We start from the raw sequence: 12,631 nt of genomic DNA on the forward strand, positions 1-12,631 counted from the left end.
GCGGGGGCGGGGGCGGGGGCCGCGGGGGGGGAGGCGGTACGAAAAGGGCGGCGCGCGGCGGCGGCGGCAGCAGCTCCTCGGCGGCGGCGGCGGAGAGCAGCGCGCAGCCCGGTGCAGCCCTGGCTTTCCACTCGCTGCGCGTCCGCGCCCCTTTCAGCGTCCGCAACCAGAAGCCCAGCGCAGCTCCCGGAGCCGGACCTGCGCCCGCACCGCTCCCAGGACCGCGACCCCGGCCGCCCCGCGATGACCGCGACCGAAGCCCTCCTGCGCGTCCTCTTGCTCCTGCTGGCTATCGGCCACAGCACCCATGGTAAGCCCCCCGGCGGCTTGGCTCGCGCCCCCTCTGGGGAAGCCTGCGATGCCCCGCTGGTCGCCCCTGCCCGGCGCGCGTCCGGTGCTCCCCAAGTCCCGCCTGTCCCGCCTAACCCTAAGCCCCGCGGCGCCGTGCCTGCTCGCCCTCCCCTCCGTCATCGCATGCCAAACCCACCCCTGGGGTCCCTGGAGTAGGGGAGGTGGGGACCCCAGCCCCTTCCCGCCTCGCAGAAGTGGTGCTCGGAGGGGTGTCGTTGCGCGGATTGAGGAGGTATGGAAAAACGAGGCGATGCTGGGAGGTCTTCTGTAGAAATGCTCAGGGGTGCAACTTTGGGGGTGTCCCTAAGTGCGCGTTTGAGAGCAGGTCTTGGGGGGCATTGGGGAAGTGACTTTGCCGTGGCAGCCCCCGGTTCCCATCAGGATCCCAGTCTGAGTCCCTCCTGCGTGGCGTGGCGCGTTTCTCTAGGTGAGGGGCTGCGGCACTTCTGTCTGCAGCGGCCATCTGTCTCTGGCGGCGAGAGAGTTGCCCCCTTCCCGCAGTGCCCCCCGCCCCCTCTGCGCCAGTGCTTGTGTGTGTGGGGGGCTGTCTGGAAAACTGGATTGCTGGTTGAGTAAACGCATACAGCAGGTGCCCGTTAAAGTGTCAGAATCTCTTTTAACAGTGTTAAAATTCAGCCCACTCTGCAGTGTGCTTGCGTGGACCCCTTTCTGTGAGGAGTGTGGGGTAGGGAGATGGGGCAGTGTGACCTGGGTGCCTGGTTCGACTGAGATTAACCTTTAAAACAACCCAGCTGCCCCACCTGTGAGCAGCCAGGTGAACCTGTCAGGGCTTTTCCAGAGCTGCGCACTTCAAAATCTGCCCCCCCTCTGTTAGCCCACTGTGCAAAAGTGAGGGTTTGACTGAATGATCAAGGGTGGAGAGCACCCCCTCCCCTGTCCCCAGGCCCGCTTTTAGAGGATTTGAGGTTGGGTTAGGTGTTTTCTTTGAGGGAAAAGAGGCATCTGTCTTGTGGGAACTGGGGGGTGTTGTGTGGTGTCTCGGCTAGGAACATGGCCGAGTGTTCTTTCCAAGCAGGTTCAGCCTCTTCCATCCACAGATAAGAAGTTCCTACTGTTTGCTGGGCTGTTGGGACCCCAGAGGGTCGTCAGCTCCCTTGGGGGCAGTCAGTGGTCTGTTTGAAAGAAAATGGGCTTTGCCTTGGTCGCTGGGCCCTGTGGGGTGAATTGTAACCTTTCTTGTGCCTCAGGAGCTGAATGCTTTCCAGCCTGTGACCCTAAAAATGGATTCTGCGAGGATGACAATGTTTGCAGGTATGGAGTAGGTCCTCAGAGGCAGCTTGTGGGGGCCAGGGCAAGGACCTGGGGAGTCATGGAGTCAGGCTAAAGAAAGGGGGGACATGGCTACGAGACTGCGTCAGCTTTCTTGCGTCTGCAGAAAACTGGTGGGGAAACAGGGAGGGGGTGCAAAAGGCGGGGGCTGTGGAGCAGGGTAAGAGCCCCTTGCAGGGTGAGGCCACTGCGGCAAAACGCAGCTTTCCTGAGCTCTCAAGGACCCCTCTGTCTGTCCTTTTGCATATTCTCTGAGTTTTTCTATTCAGGTGATTGGTGTTTGCTCCTGGGGACCCACTGACCGGGCACTCTGCAGAGCCTTCCCTGTCCCCAGGGCTCTTGGTTCCACAAAAAGCAGCCTGGGTGCCCTCTCCACCCTGCCCGCCTCATATGTTCCCATCTTCCCCCATCCTTCCCACAGGTGCCAGCCTGGTTGGCAGGGTCCCCTGTGTGACCAGTGCGTGACCTCTCCCGGCTGTGTTAACGGACTCTGTGAAGAACCCTGGCAGTGCATTTGCAAGGATGGCTGGGACGGAAAACTCTGCGACATAGGTTGGCACTCTCCTCTGCCCACCTTCATCCCTGCCCCCCCCTCCGCCTGGGCTGCCTCCCTTCCCCCTGGTGCCCCATTCCAGCACACCTAGGGCCCTCTATTCTAAAGACCTCTGCAGCTTCCTGCTGGGTCCAAAACCTCCTTAAAGGTAGGGACTTTATTTTGCTCACCTAGGCACTGGGTATGGGGTGAGGGGGAGCCGCCTGTTGAATAAAAAGTTACAAAATAAACAACACCACACACAGCTGAGCTGCTTGAACCAAGGACCCCAGGCAACCTGTGTAAGTCATGAAAATACAGAGATGGGGAAGGGCTGGAGTATCTCGGGCTTAGACACCAAGAAAATCACAGGGAAGACTGTAAAATGCAAAACGCAAGTGGCAAACAAACAGAGGGGGGAGGGTGAGTGGGGCTTGGGTGGGGGAGAGCAGGAACTGAATCTGCATGGAAGGGACGGGCTGGCAGCAGTGAAGGTCTGGTGTGGCAGGAAGGTGGGGGCTGGGAGAGCTGAGAAGGGGTGGCGTGCAGATTGGTGTTATCTGTTGAGTTCATTAATTTATGCCATTCTTGTCCTCCATTACCCCGAGCAATTGAGAGTTGGCTGTGGCTGCATTTTTAGGCTGCAAAATGTTCGTTTGAACCCATTCTCATTTGGCAAAACCCTTCCTAAAGTCCAGGGGAACAAAAGTCCTCGAAAAAATCCCCCAGCAGCCTACGCAGCTGCCCCAGGGCCTCTCTCCCCAGTATTAGAAAAGGTGCCTGGTACACAAAGGGAAACTGAGGGCCAGGGAAGCCAAGGGGCTTCCCCCCGCTGTCTCTGCCCCTTCAAATCTGCCCCCCAACATGGTGCAGGGCTTATCTGCAGCTGACTCATGCTCTGGCCAGCAGCTCCGCAGCCCCTCGCTGCCGCCGCAGCCGCAGCAGAGCAGCATCAGCGGCGGCAGCAGCTCTGAGCCGTCTTGGGATTCAGAGGACCATAGGAAAGCCACTGTTAGGGGCAGAGTCAGGCTTTTAACCTAGAGCCCACCCTCTCTGGTATCTGAACGCAGGACACTCCTCCCTGGGACCTCGGCATACCCCTTTCCCCAGGTTGGCAAGGCCATCTGCTTTGTTGAGGGTGGAGAGTCTGGGGTCTCGTGGCAGGAAGAGCCCTCTGGGCAGTTGCTTGCCCTCTCCCTTCTCGCCTGGCAGGCCCACAGCTGCTGCCATGGCGGAGACCCCCAGCCTTCTGCTGGCAGCAGCAGCATCTGTCCTTGCTTGGGGTTGGAGGCCTGGGAGAGCTGATGCTCTGATCCGCAAGGCTTGGCATTTCAGGGAGAGGAGCAGGGTCGCTCCTGGGGTGGCCACCAGCTCTTTAGCTTGAATTCAACATTCCCTTCCGAGTGACAGGGGAGGCAGGAGGGAAGAATTAGGAGCCTGTGCGGAGGCTCCTGTGCTAAACTCTGCCCGTGGTGCTATCCCGGAAAGATAAATCCTCCTTCTGTTTCCTCGCCGGCCGGCTCCCACCGAGAGGCCATCAACATGGCGTTCAGGTTTTTCCTTGCTGATGGATTGCGGTCTCCCTTCAGCAAGGGAGGGGGGTCTCTTTGAGGGGGGGCATCTGCACATGTGGCCTTAGCCAGCTCCCCACCACCACGGCCCCAGCCCACCTTCACTTGCTGTCCCTGGACACCCTGGCTCTCTGTGGGAGCAGGTGCAGCAGCTCAAATTACAGAAAACCCCCAGGGATCAGCCCGGAGAGACCGCTTCCTTTTATAAGGAGGGAAACTGAGGTGCAGTGGTAGGGGGTGTAGCTCTGCTGGGAGCCGAGGTCTCCACCAGCCAGCGCCCCTGACCGGGCTGAGTAGTGAGCCTAGAGGGGGTGTTAGAGACGGTAGGAGTATACTGGTGTGCACAGGAGGCGCCCCGTGGCTCTGATTTTTCTGCCTTCAAAAGACTCAGCCTTTTAGTTCTAGACCCAAATAGACCACAGGGCCGTGCGGGCAGCACTGGGCTGCATCAGATTTCTTGGTTTCTGACAGGGGCCTTTGATGGGCAGGTGGTCTTCTTCAAGGACTGGACTGGACTAGTCCCCCAAATGTGAGGACCCCCTCTCCCAGATGTGTGGTGTAGACGCACTGGGGAGGCTCAGGTGGCTCTCTGTTTGGGAGGGACACTGTCTGCAGTGAAGGTCGTGGGCCTGTGGCTAGGCTTGAGGGGCATCCAGAAAGGGGGGCAGCTGTCCTGAGCTGAACATCAGGGCTGTGGCTTTCTGCCCGTGACTTTCTAAGCAAACCCCTTCAACACCCCACCCTCAGTTCATTCACATCAGGGTTTGGGGTCAGTACACCCTCTTACTGTGAACCCCACTTGGTAGCTACAGACAACCGTCTGGCAGCTCGGTCGGGATCCCTGTCACTGGCATCTGGGCAGAAGCTGAGGTGGGATTTTCTCTGTACCCCCCCAGACGTCAGGGCTTGCTCCTCCACCCCCTGCTCCAACAACGGGACCTGCGTGAACCTCGATAGCGGCGGCTATGAGTGCTCCTGTGCCCCCGGGTTCTCGGGAAGGGACTGCCAGGAGAAGGACGGCCCCTGCGTGATCAACGGGTAAATACCCCCACCCTGTGTGATTGGATGAATGTGGCCTGTGAGTCCTGCTTCTCCTACAGGCCCTTCGGCCTGACCCTGTAGGACCTGTCGCCTAACAAAAGAAGTAAGTGCCCCCAGGATCCCGCGGGGGGCTGCTCTAGATCTGTGTTTAGCGGGGAATGTGTCATTTCCATAATTTTTTCAAAGACTCCTGAAGGCGATTTCATATTCCCCTGGTGTTCCCAAGTCCTGATGTGTGTGAATGACGGTAGATTGGAATGGCGAACGGAAACTCGGAGCTGCATCATTTTCTACAGGCAACATAATAGGAGATCAGAGTTCAGCAGGGCCAGGCTGTTTGTGAAACCCACTTAACATATTGCAGCAGGCGGTGTGGGGACCTGGTGGGCTCTGCCTTTGAATTTCCTGGGATATCTAATGAGGGAACAACCAGACAGAGGGGGTGGGGAGGGGGACACAGGGAGGGTGGGTCAGCTCTGGGACTTCTGGTTAAGGGGCACTTGCTGACAGCTTAGCCCTGGCTCATCCTTCTCTGGGTATCTGCAGTCCTCACCCTTGGATGGGCCTTAGGCTGAAGCCAGGGGAGCTGGTGACAGAGGAATTCAAGAATCCAAAGGAGAGAAAGAACCCCATCCTGGGCCAGTAACTGGGCTTGGGTTGGGGTGTCCTACCATATGCACCTTTTGACCTGGCCCGCCAGGAGGCTGCAACTTTAAACAGATATGAAGGCGACCTCCAAAGATCAGTATTCAGAAAGGAGTTCTGGGGTGGGGAGGTGACAACTGGACTTCATTGCTCTCCCTTTTAGCGAAAAGGAAAAAAAAAAAAAAAAGTAAGACTTTTAAAATATTTTGCCCCACCGCAGATTCCTTCAGAGCCCAGCTCCTGTGCCCCCCCCCCACCAGCCACAATGCTGATTCCGTGTGTTTATGGCCTCTTTCTTCCCTGGAGTTTGGCATTTATCAGATGACAAAGGGTTTGCTAGTTTAAAAGCACTTACATTAAATGCCCGTGTGCGCTTGGCTTTGAGCAAAGGACTTCAGTTGCAAGCTGCCCTTGGGTGAATGGGCCACTGTTGAACAGCCCGCCACAGACCCGCTTGCACTGGCACAGACAGACCTCGGGTTTCTTCCACTCTGAGAGTCCCCAAGGGCTTCCCTCACAATAGCCTGCGGCCGCTCCCTCACCAGGAGTGAAAATGATAATACGGGCCGGGAGTGGGGCGGGGGACACAGACAAGAGCAAGGGCCGGGAGCCTGGGAGGGCGCGAGCCGTGCCCCTCCTGCTTGGCTCTGCCTCAGTGGCCCAGAGACGGAGCTAAGGGAGGGGCCTGCCCCAGACCTGGGCTGTCACTAACGATTCCTCTCCCAGCCTCAGTTTCCCCACCTGTCTAGTGACTAGCCCTCTGTCCTTGGATGAAATAAGAGGTGGGAGAGGACGTGGGCACCCTGGCATGGGAGGTCAGGTCTCTTCCAGGTTGGCATCGTTGGTGGGGTGAGGTACGCACCCTGCCTTGGACAGGTGCCTCCCTGGCTGGCACTCCCTCCCTCCTCACCTGCTGCGTTGGAGCCCCTGCCCTTGGTCAGGTCCTGGACCTTCGGGCAGAGGAGCCCAGCCTCCCCGCCGCTCCCGCACCCAACCGCCCTATGCTGGCCCAGCCCCGAGGCCCTTTACCGTGTCCCGTTGTGTTGCAGTTCCCCCTGCCAGCACGGAGGTACCTGCGTGGACGACGAGGGCCGGGCCTCCCATGCCGCCTGCCTGTGCCCCCCTGGCTTCTCAGGCAACTTCTGCGAGATCATGGCCAACAGCTGCACCCCCAACCCGTGCGAGAACGACGGCGTCTGCACTGACATAGGGGGCGACTTCCGCTGCCGCTGCCCGGCCGGCTTCATCGACAAGACCTGCAGCCGCCCGGTGACCATCTGCGCCAGCAGCCCATGCCAGAACGGGGGCACCTGCCTGCAGCACTCCCAGGTGAGCTACGAGTGTCTGTGCAAGCCCCCGTTCACGGGTCCCACCTGCGTGAAGAAGCGCGGGGCTGGCTCCCCGCAGGTCACCCACCTGCCCAGCGGCTACGGGCTGACCTACCGCCTGACCCCCGGGGTGCACGAGCTGCCGGTGCCGCAGCCCGAGCACCGCATCCTGAAGGTGTCCATGAAAGAGCTCAACAAGAGTACCCCTCTCCTCACCGAGGGTCAGGCCATCTGCTTCACCATCCTGGGCGTGCTCACCAGCCTGGTGGTTCTGGGCACCGTGGGCATCGTCTTCCTCAACAAGTGCGAGGCCTGGGTGTCCAACCTGCGCTACAGCCACATGCTGCGCAAGAAGAAGAACCTGCTGCTGCAGTACAACAGCGGGGAGGACCTGGCGGTCAACATCATCTTCCCCGAGAAGATCGACATGGCCACCTTCAGCAAGGAGGCGGGCGACGAGGAGATCTAAGCAGTGTTCCCACAAGCCCCTCTGTATTCTCGGGGTTCCGCAGAGCTCACTACATGCGGTCTGTGCTAATCTTTGTGGTGGAATTTGCTATCTTCTGTGTGGAATCTGGTGAACGCTATGCTTACGTGTATTGCTTTTGTGTTGCCGTGTGACAAACGCCATGCCCACGGAGACTATCTCCTCTTTCTCTCTATTAATGCATGATAACAAATAATAATAAGAATTTCATCTTTAAACAAGTAAAAGAAATAAGTATGTTATTCTAAACTCTAAAATATCAAAAAGACAAAAAAAAAACATGGTAACAGAACCAGGACTCTGTGCCGACGTCCCTGTCCCAGGGGTCTCGGCCACAGGGTCCTTGCGGAAACCGTTACGAGTGATGTGCATGACCATCCACTGTGAAAAGGGCTAAACTCTTTCGTTCGTTAATTCTCACATGCCACCTCCGACTCGCACGCACCTCCGGTTCTGCACGCACCCCTTCGATCTTTCTGATTGATTTAAGATTCCACAAAGTGCAGCGGCTGTGTGTCAGGCAGAGAGAGCCCTGGATTGGCTGCTGGGGGGTCGGGACCCTGTCCCAGCCCTGCCACTAACTCGCTGTGTGATCCTTGGCGAGTCCCTGTCCCAATTCCAGGTCCACCCTTTTGGCCCCCCTCCCCGGAGGGGTGGCAGCACCCACCATCAAGGTCCTCTCTGACTCTAAAACTCAGAATTAGGAACGAAGGATGTGTACTGAAACGTGTCCTGACCCTGAGAACAGGATCTGATGAAGACTAAGTCTCATCCTGAGATCCGAAAGGTTTTGGCCTATCCTGGATGCACACTTGATGTTGAAGTTGATCCTGACTGTATTTCTCAAAGTGGGGGGGCCTCCTGGCTCACTTCCCACTTGGGAACAATTGGCCCCTTTGAGTCTTAACATGCCAGTGCCATCAGGAGCTGCCACTGAGGCAGCCAGCCCCCCCCAGCCCAAGGCCCACACCTCCTGCCCCTCCCCTGGAGACCTGTAGACTAGACCCCCCCTCGACTCACATGCACCTTGAACCGCAAGTGCCCCTGGCAAAGTCTGAGCAGCAGCACAGCCCTCACCAAGGTTTTCACAGAGTTAGTGGAAATCGTTGTGGGCGCTTTCTTGTTCTGTGGCAGAAGTGGCACGAGACCTGGCCATGGATTTACATTTGTGTTGCTGATCCTAAGATCCTAAGACCTAGCCAGCTTCTGAATTTGACTTTTTTTTTTTTTTTTTTTTTAAAAGAGCATCTATCTTTTTTGCAAAAAATAGAGGGGAATGGGACAGGGTTCTGTGTGGCTTCCCAGCCCCGCTTGGGACTGGGCAGTGACACAGCCCCTGGGTACCTGTTAGGGATATTTTGCTTCTTAGATTATTTGGGTAGAAATCTATACTTGTAGCTTTATTAAGTACGACCTGCGTGTTTACCTAGCTCCAAGTGCTTACTTCCAAGTCCTTGCCGCCCTCATCATCAACCGTCATCCGATCACAGTCACACACACTTCCGTCACCCACCCATGGTCACATGCGCCACCGTCATACGTCATCCACCTCATTGACAAACCACCTCATTGACTCCCCGTCACCGACCCAGGGTCATGTCATCTCAATTCAAAGCCCGACAGCATCTCCAAAGAATTCTTCATACTCACGTCAAGTCATCAGTCACCCAGATCACCCCGTCCGGGCCACGGGCACCCTGTCGAGCCCCTCCTGCCCACCACGTCCGTCCAGCCCCCCATGGGGCCCCTCCCAGCCTCACCTGAAAGCCCCCTCCATTTGCCCCAGCCTTCCCTGACTTGGTCCCACAGGGTGCCCTGCTGCCCAGCTCCAGCCCTGCCCCATCCCCACACTGACCCCCTGCCAAGCCCCGCCCCCTCCAGGTCCCTCGCCCCACCCACTGCCCTGCCCTCCCCCACAAGCCCCGCCCGTCCTGGTGGCCACGCCCCCACGGCCGGGTCCCTGCCCCCCTCCTCCCAGGCCCTCTTCGCTCACCGTGTCATCCACATCATCATCACATCTCACTTTGAGTTCGGTTTATGAAATAAAAATTTAAAAAAGACAAAAAAAAAGAATTGTTGGCATGTGCCGGGCGGCGGCTGGTACGCCGCCTGGCCTCTCTCAGCATGAGACCTTGACCGAGTCTGCTAACAGTTCTGTTCCTCAGTTTCCCCAATGCGAAATTCTAAGATTGGACAACACATTCGAGTTCTCCACTCCATTTTTTTCTTTGCGATCTCCGTGCTCTGGAGAATAGCCGCATCCCCTGAAAGGACGGAGGGGCCCGGCTATTGTCCCCGACGGTTCTCACCCACCCACTCATCATCTGCCATTCATCCCACCGGGGAGCACCTCCAAGCACCTGCTGCCTGCGAGGCAGGGTGCGGGGGCTGCAGGACATGCAAGCTCAGGGGGACACAGGTGGGGAGCGGATGTAGGTGTCCGCAGGAAGCCCCGTGCAGTGCAGGTAAATCCCGTGGGAGTGGAGAGTCCTGAGCAGACCCTCCCTCAGAGTGCCACCACCACCTCCCCACGTGACAAACCACCTATTACCAGCACTTAATGAGGCCACCCCACCCAAATTCCAGGCGCCACCCACACGCACCCCGCACAGCTGGAGCAGCGTCAGCAGCCTCGCCCTGGTCTCACGGCGCGCAGGAGTGGTCCATTCCATGCTCTGCGTCCGCCAGCTCTGCTGAGAGTGTTGGGATCCCTGGCTGCCCACCCACACCTCGTGTGTGCTTGGTGTAGTGTGTAGTTTACGAAATAAACGGAGAAGCTCAGAGACAGCTGTCAGAGACATGCTCACTAATTCGGTCCCAAATTGAGAGAGGAGGAGGAGGAGAATTCTGACACCAAAATGCTAAAGAAATGTCAATGACGCTCTTTTTAGCTTTTCCGTTTAACAACCAGTCCAGACATGCAAAAAAACCTTGTTTATTGAAAAATAAACAACAAGGGCTAAACTGAATCTGTTTCTCTGATTTATTGTGCGCCAGCTACGATCGTCCCCTTCCAGTGGTGGCCTTTGGCCCCAATCAGAATGGCAAGGGTCTTGGCTTGGCCCAACTCCAGCCCTTCCGGAAGCAGGAGGCTGCAGGGCCGCGGGTGGGCTCATGGGCCCTGGGCCTCATCACCCCTTCCAGGCTCCTCTGGGTACTCGGAATCGGGAATTTCCTGCGGGAGGGTCCTGACATTCCCGGGTCCTGCAGGGGCCTCGTCCTCACGTGTCTGCCTAAGCATGATAGTCCGTGGGGGGCGAGGGTGAAGCTGGGACATGAGGGTGAGGGGTGGGCCTTCACGGAGCTACACAAGAGCACTGGGGTCTCTGCATAGCAGCCGCCCAGGCCAGCTCTCCCCACACACCAGGTTTGGCCCAGAACTGGGGACTCCCCGTAGTCCAGGGTGGAAGGCCAAGATGAGAGAACACTGTCCATTATATTCTTTGTGGGATTTGGGCCTTTTAAACATTTATATGACAAGATGTGGGTCCCATTCATTTTCCTACTGGGGGCCCTGTGCAGTTGGGGGTGGGGCCCTGCCTGTCCTCCAATCCCAGGATGAGCCTCTATACCCAACTCAGGAAGTCCACCCCTTTGAGTTTCTGCAGGGTGCCCCACCTGAAGGGGACAGCCAACTCCTAGGGACCAAAGAGACTCAGTCTAGCCTCTTCTGGCCCAGAAGGTGGCCCTTGGTCTGGGGTTCTATCTGCCCTCCTCCCATGTCCTAACCCTCTTCTCTAGACTCTCCTGGTCAGGTTGCTGCCACCACCCACCTAGCTGCCCAAACCTGGGCCCTGCATTCCTGGGACTCTCCTTCGCGGTTGTCTGCTCCCCATCTCCTTCCAACCTCAGCCCCCACTGCTGGGGTGCATGCCCTCTTCCCTCCGAGCCTCTGTGGTCCTCATGCCCCAGCCACACCCAGCTCAGCCCAATGCAGCAGAAAATGTCAGGGGGACAGGGTGGGACAAGAGGGGCAGGAACCCAGAGATGGACGCAGTTCTAACCCTGTAAGAAAGCCATGTGACAATGTTCAGTTAACAAATGTGGCAACTCTATGCAAGGAATCCGTTTTCTAGGAAAATATTCATACCCAGAATCCTTGATGCAGCCTACAGGAGCAGAGTCAGAATCTGGGGGAAGTTGCCTGTGGACAGGGTCTACACCTCATCCACAACCTCCAACTCTTGGAAGGAACGCCCAGGTGAGGGAGACTGATCCTGAGCAAAGACAAAGAACAATCTTCCAAGGCAGGGGCAAGGCCAGGAGGACCCCCGTGCTAAAGCCAGTCACAGTCCTCACCCCAGAGCAAAGGAACAAAAATTTGCAATAAAGTAACAACACACTGGAAACAGCTGGGTTTCAGTAAGGCAGTGTCAAGTAAGCACCTATGTTTAACCGATTGCTCGTGCATCCATTGGTAGCCGGGAACTCTGGAACTTCCTCTAGGGGAAGACGTCAGTGAAGGTGGGTCACCTAGTCAGTGAGACAAACTGGAATCATGCTGGGGACCTGGGGAATCTGGGAAAAGAAACCAAGAAGAATGTTGTCTGTTGTCGTGGCCTCTGAGGTCAAGGATGGGAAGGCCCAGAGGCACAGGGCGGGCTTGGGTCAGGAGGGAGTGTTGCTGTGGGGCTTTGCACTGCGCCCACAGCTTGGGAAGTAGCTGTGGAAGGTCCCCAGTGCAATAGCTTGGATCTCAAGTGTCTCTCAAAGGCCCGTGTGTTACAGGCTTGGTCCCCAGCTTGGTGCTGACTGGGAGGTGCTGGGTCATTGGGGGCGTGCCCCTGAAGGGAATTATGGGACCCAGTTTTTTCCTCTTCCTCTTTCTCACTCTGCCACATGATCCTTCCAAAATGGACCATCACAGGCCCAAAGCAATGGGACTAACTAATCATGGACTGAAATCTCCAAAACTGTGAGCTAAAATAAACATTTTCTCTTTGCAAGTTGATTATCTCAGGTGTTTGGAATAGTCACTGAAAGTTCACATCCAGGGAACTTCAAGTAGAGGAATGGAAAAGGGATACTGAGTAGCACCTGGGCAGGTGGACAGAAGATTCCAGAAAGCAGGTGGAAGAGGGATGCATCTGGGACAGGGAATAAAAGAGCAAAATGGGCTCCACAGGATGGCACCTGTGGTCAGGAACCAGTTCAGGCCCCTAACACGGAGTAGGTTGCCAGTTGACTTAAAGCAGGAGCCCAGTTCCGTAACTCAGGGGCTGCTGAATCTGGGGGACCTGTTAAGACCTTACGGATAATGTCTTTAGTGACTCCCTCATGCTACTGAAGAACATCTTGGGCTTGATATCACTTATGCAAGAACCTTGTTAATTAAACCCATGTCTCCTGTTCACAAGCAGGAAGTCTAACCCAAGCCTTAGGTAGG

At 57.0% G+C, this 12,631-nt stretch overlaps 1 protein-coding gene across 2 annotated transcripts; it reads left to right on the forward strand.

Moving 5' to 3' along the window:
• Positions 1 to 80: 80 nt before the first annotated feature.
• On the forward strand, positions 81 to 7,466 carry Dlk1 (delta like non-canonical Notch ligand 1). 2 transcript variants are annotated; one of them, XM_047540593.1, is made up of 6 exons: positions 81 to 310; positions 1,560 to 1,623; positions 2,063 to 2,193; positions 4,641 to 4,782; positions 6,480 to 6,759; positions 6,979 to 7,466. In XM_047540593.1, the coding sequence occupies exons 1-6, from the start codon at positions 244 to 246 to the stop codon at positions 7,225 to 7,227; spliced, it is 933 nt and encodes a 310-aa protein (XP_047396549.1). In that variant the 5' UTR covers positions 81 to 243; the 3' UTR covers positions 7,228 to 7,466. The 2 variants fall into 2 exon arrangements, with proteins under 2 accessions (XP_047396549.1, XP_047396548.1); XM_047540592.1 differs by having other exon boundaries at positions 6,480 to 7,466.
• Positions 7,467 to 12,631: the final 5,165 nt, after the last annotated feature.

Source organism: Sciurus carolinensis, chromosome 2, assembly GCF_902686445.1.
Source record: "Sciurus carolinensis chromosome 2, mSciCar1.2, whole genome shotgun sequence".
Taxonomy (NCBI): domain Eukaryota; kingdom Metazoa; phylum Chordata; class Mammalia; order Rodentia; family Sciuridae; genus Sciurus; species Sciurus carolinensis.

Excerpts from the sequence above, each read along its gene's own strand:
- Dlk1 (XM_047540592.1), top strand. The coding sequence starts at position 244 with ATGACCGCGACCGAAGCCCTCCTGCGCGTCCTCTTGCTCCTGCTGGCT. Across the intron at positions 1,624-2,062 it reads GAGGATGACAATGTTTGCAG|GTGCCAGCCTGGTTGGCAGG; the intron begins GTATGGAGTAGG and ends TCCTTCCCACAG. Across the intron at positions 4,783-6,479 it reads GGCCCCTGCGTGATCAACGG|TTCCCCCTGCCAGCACGGAG; the intron begins GTAAATACCCCC and ends GTTGTGTTGCAG.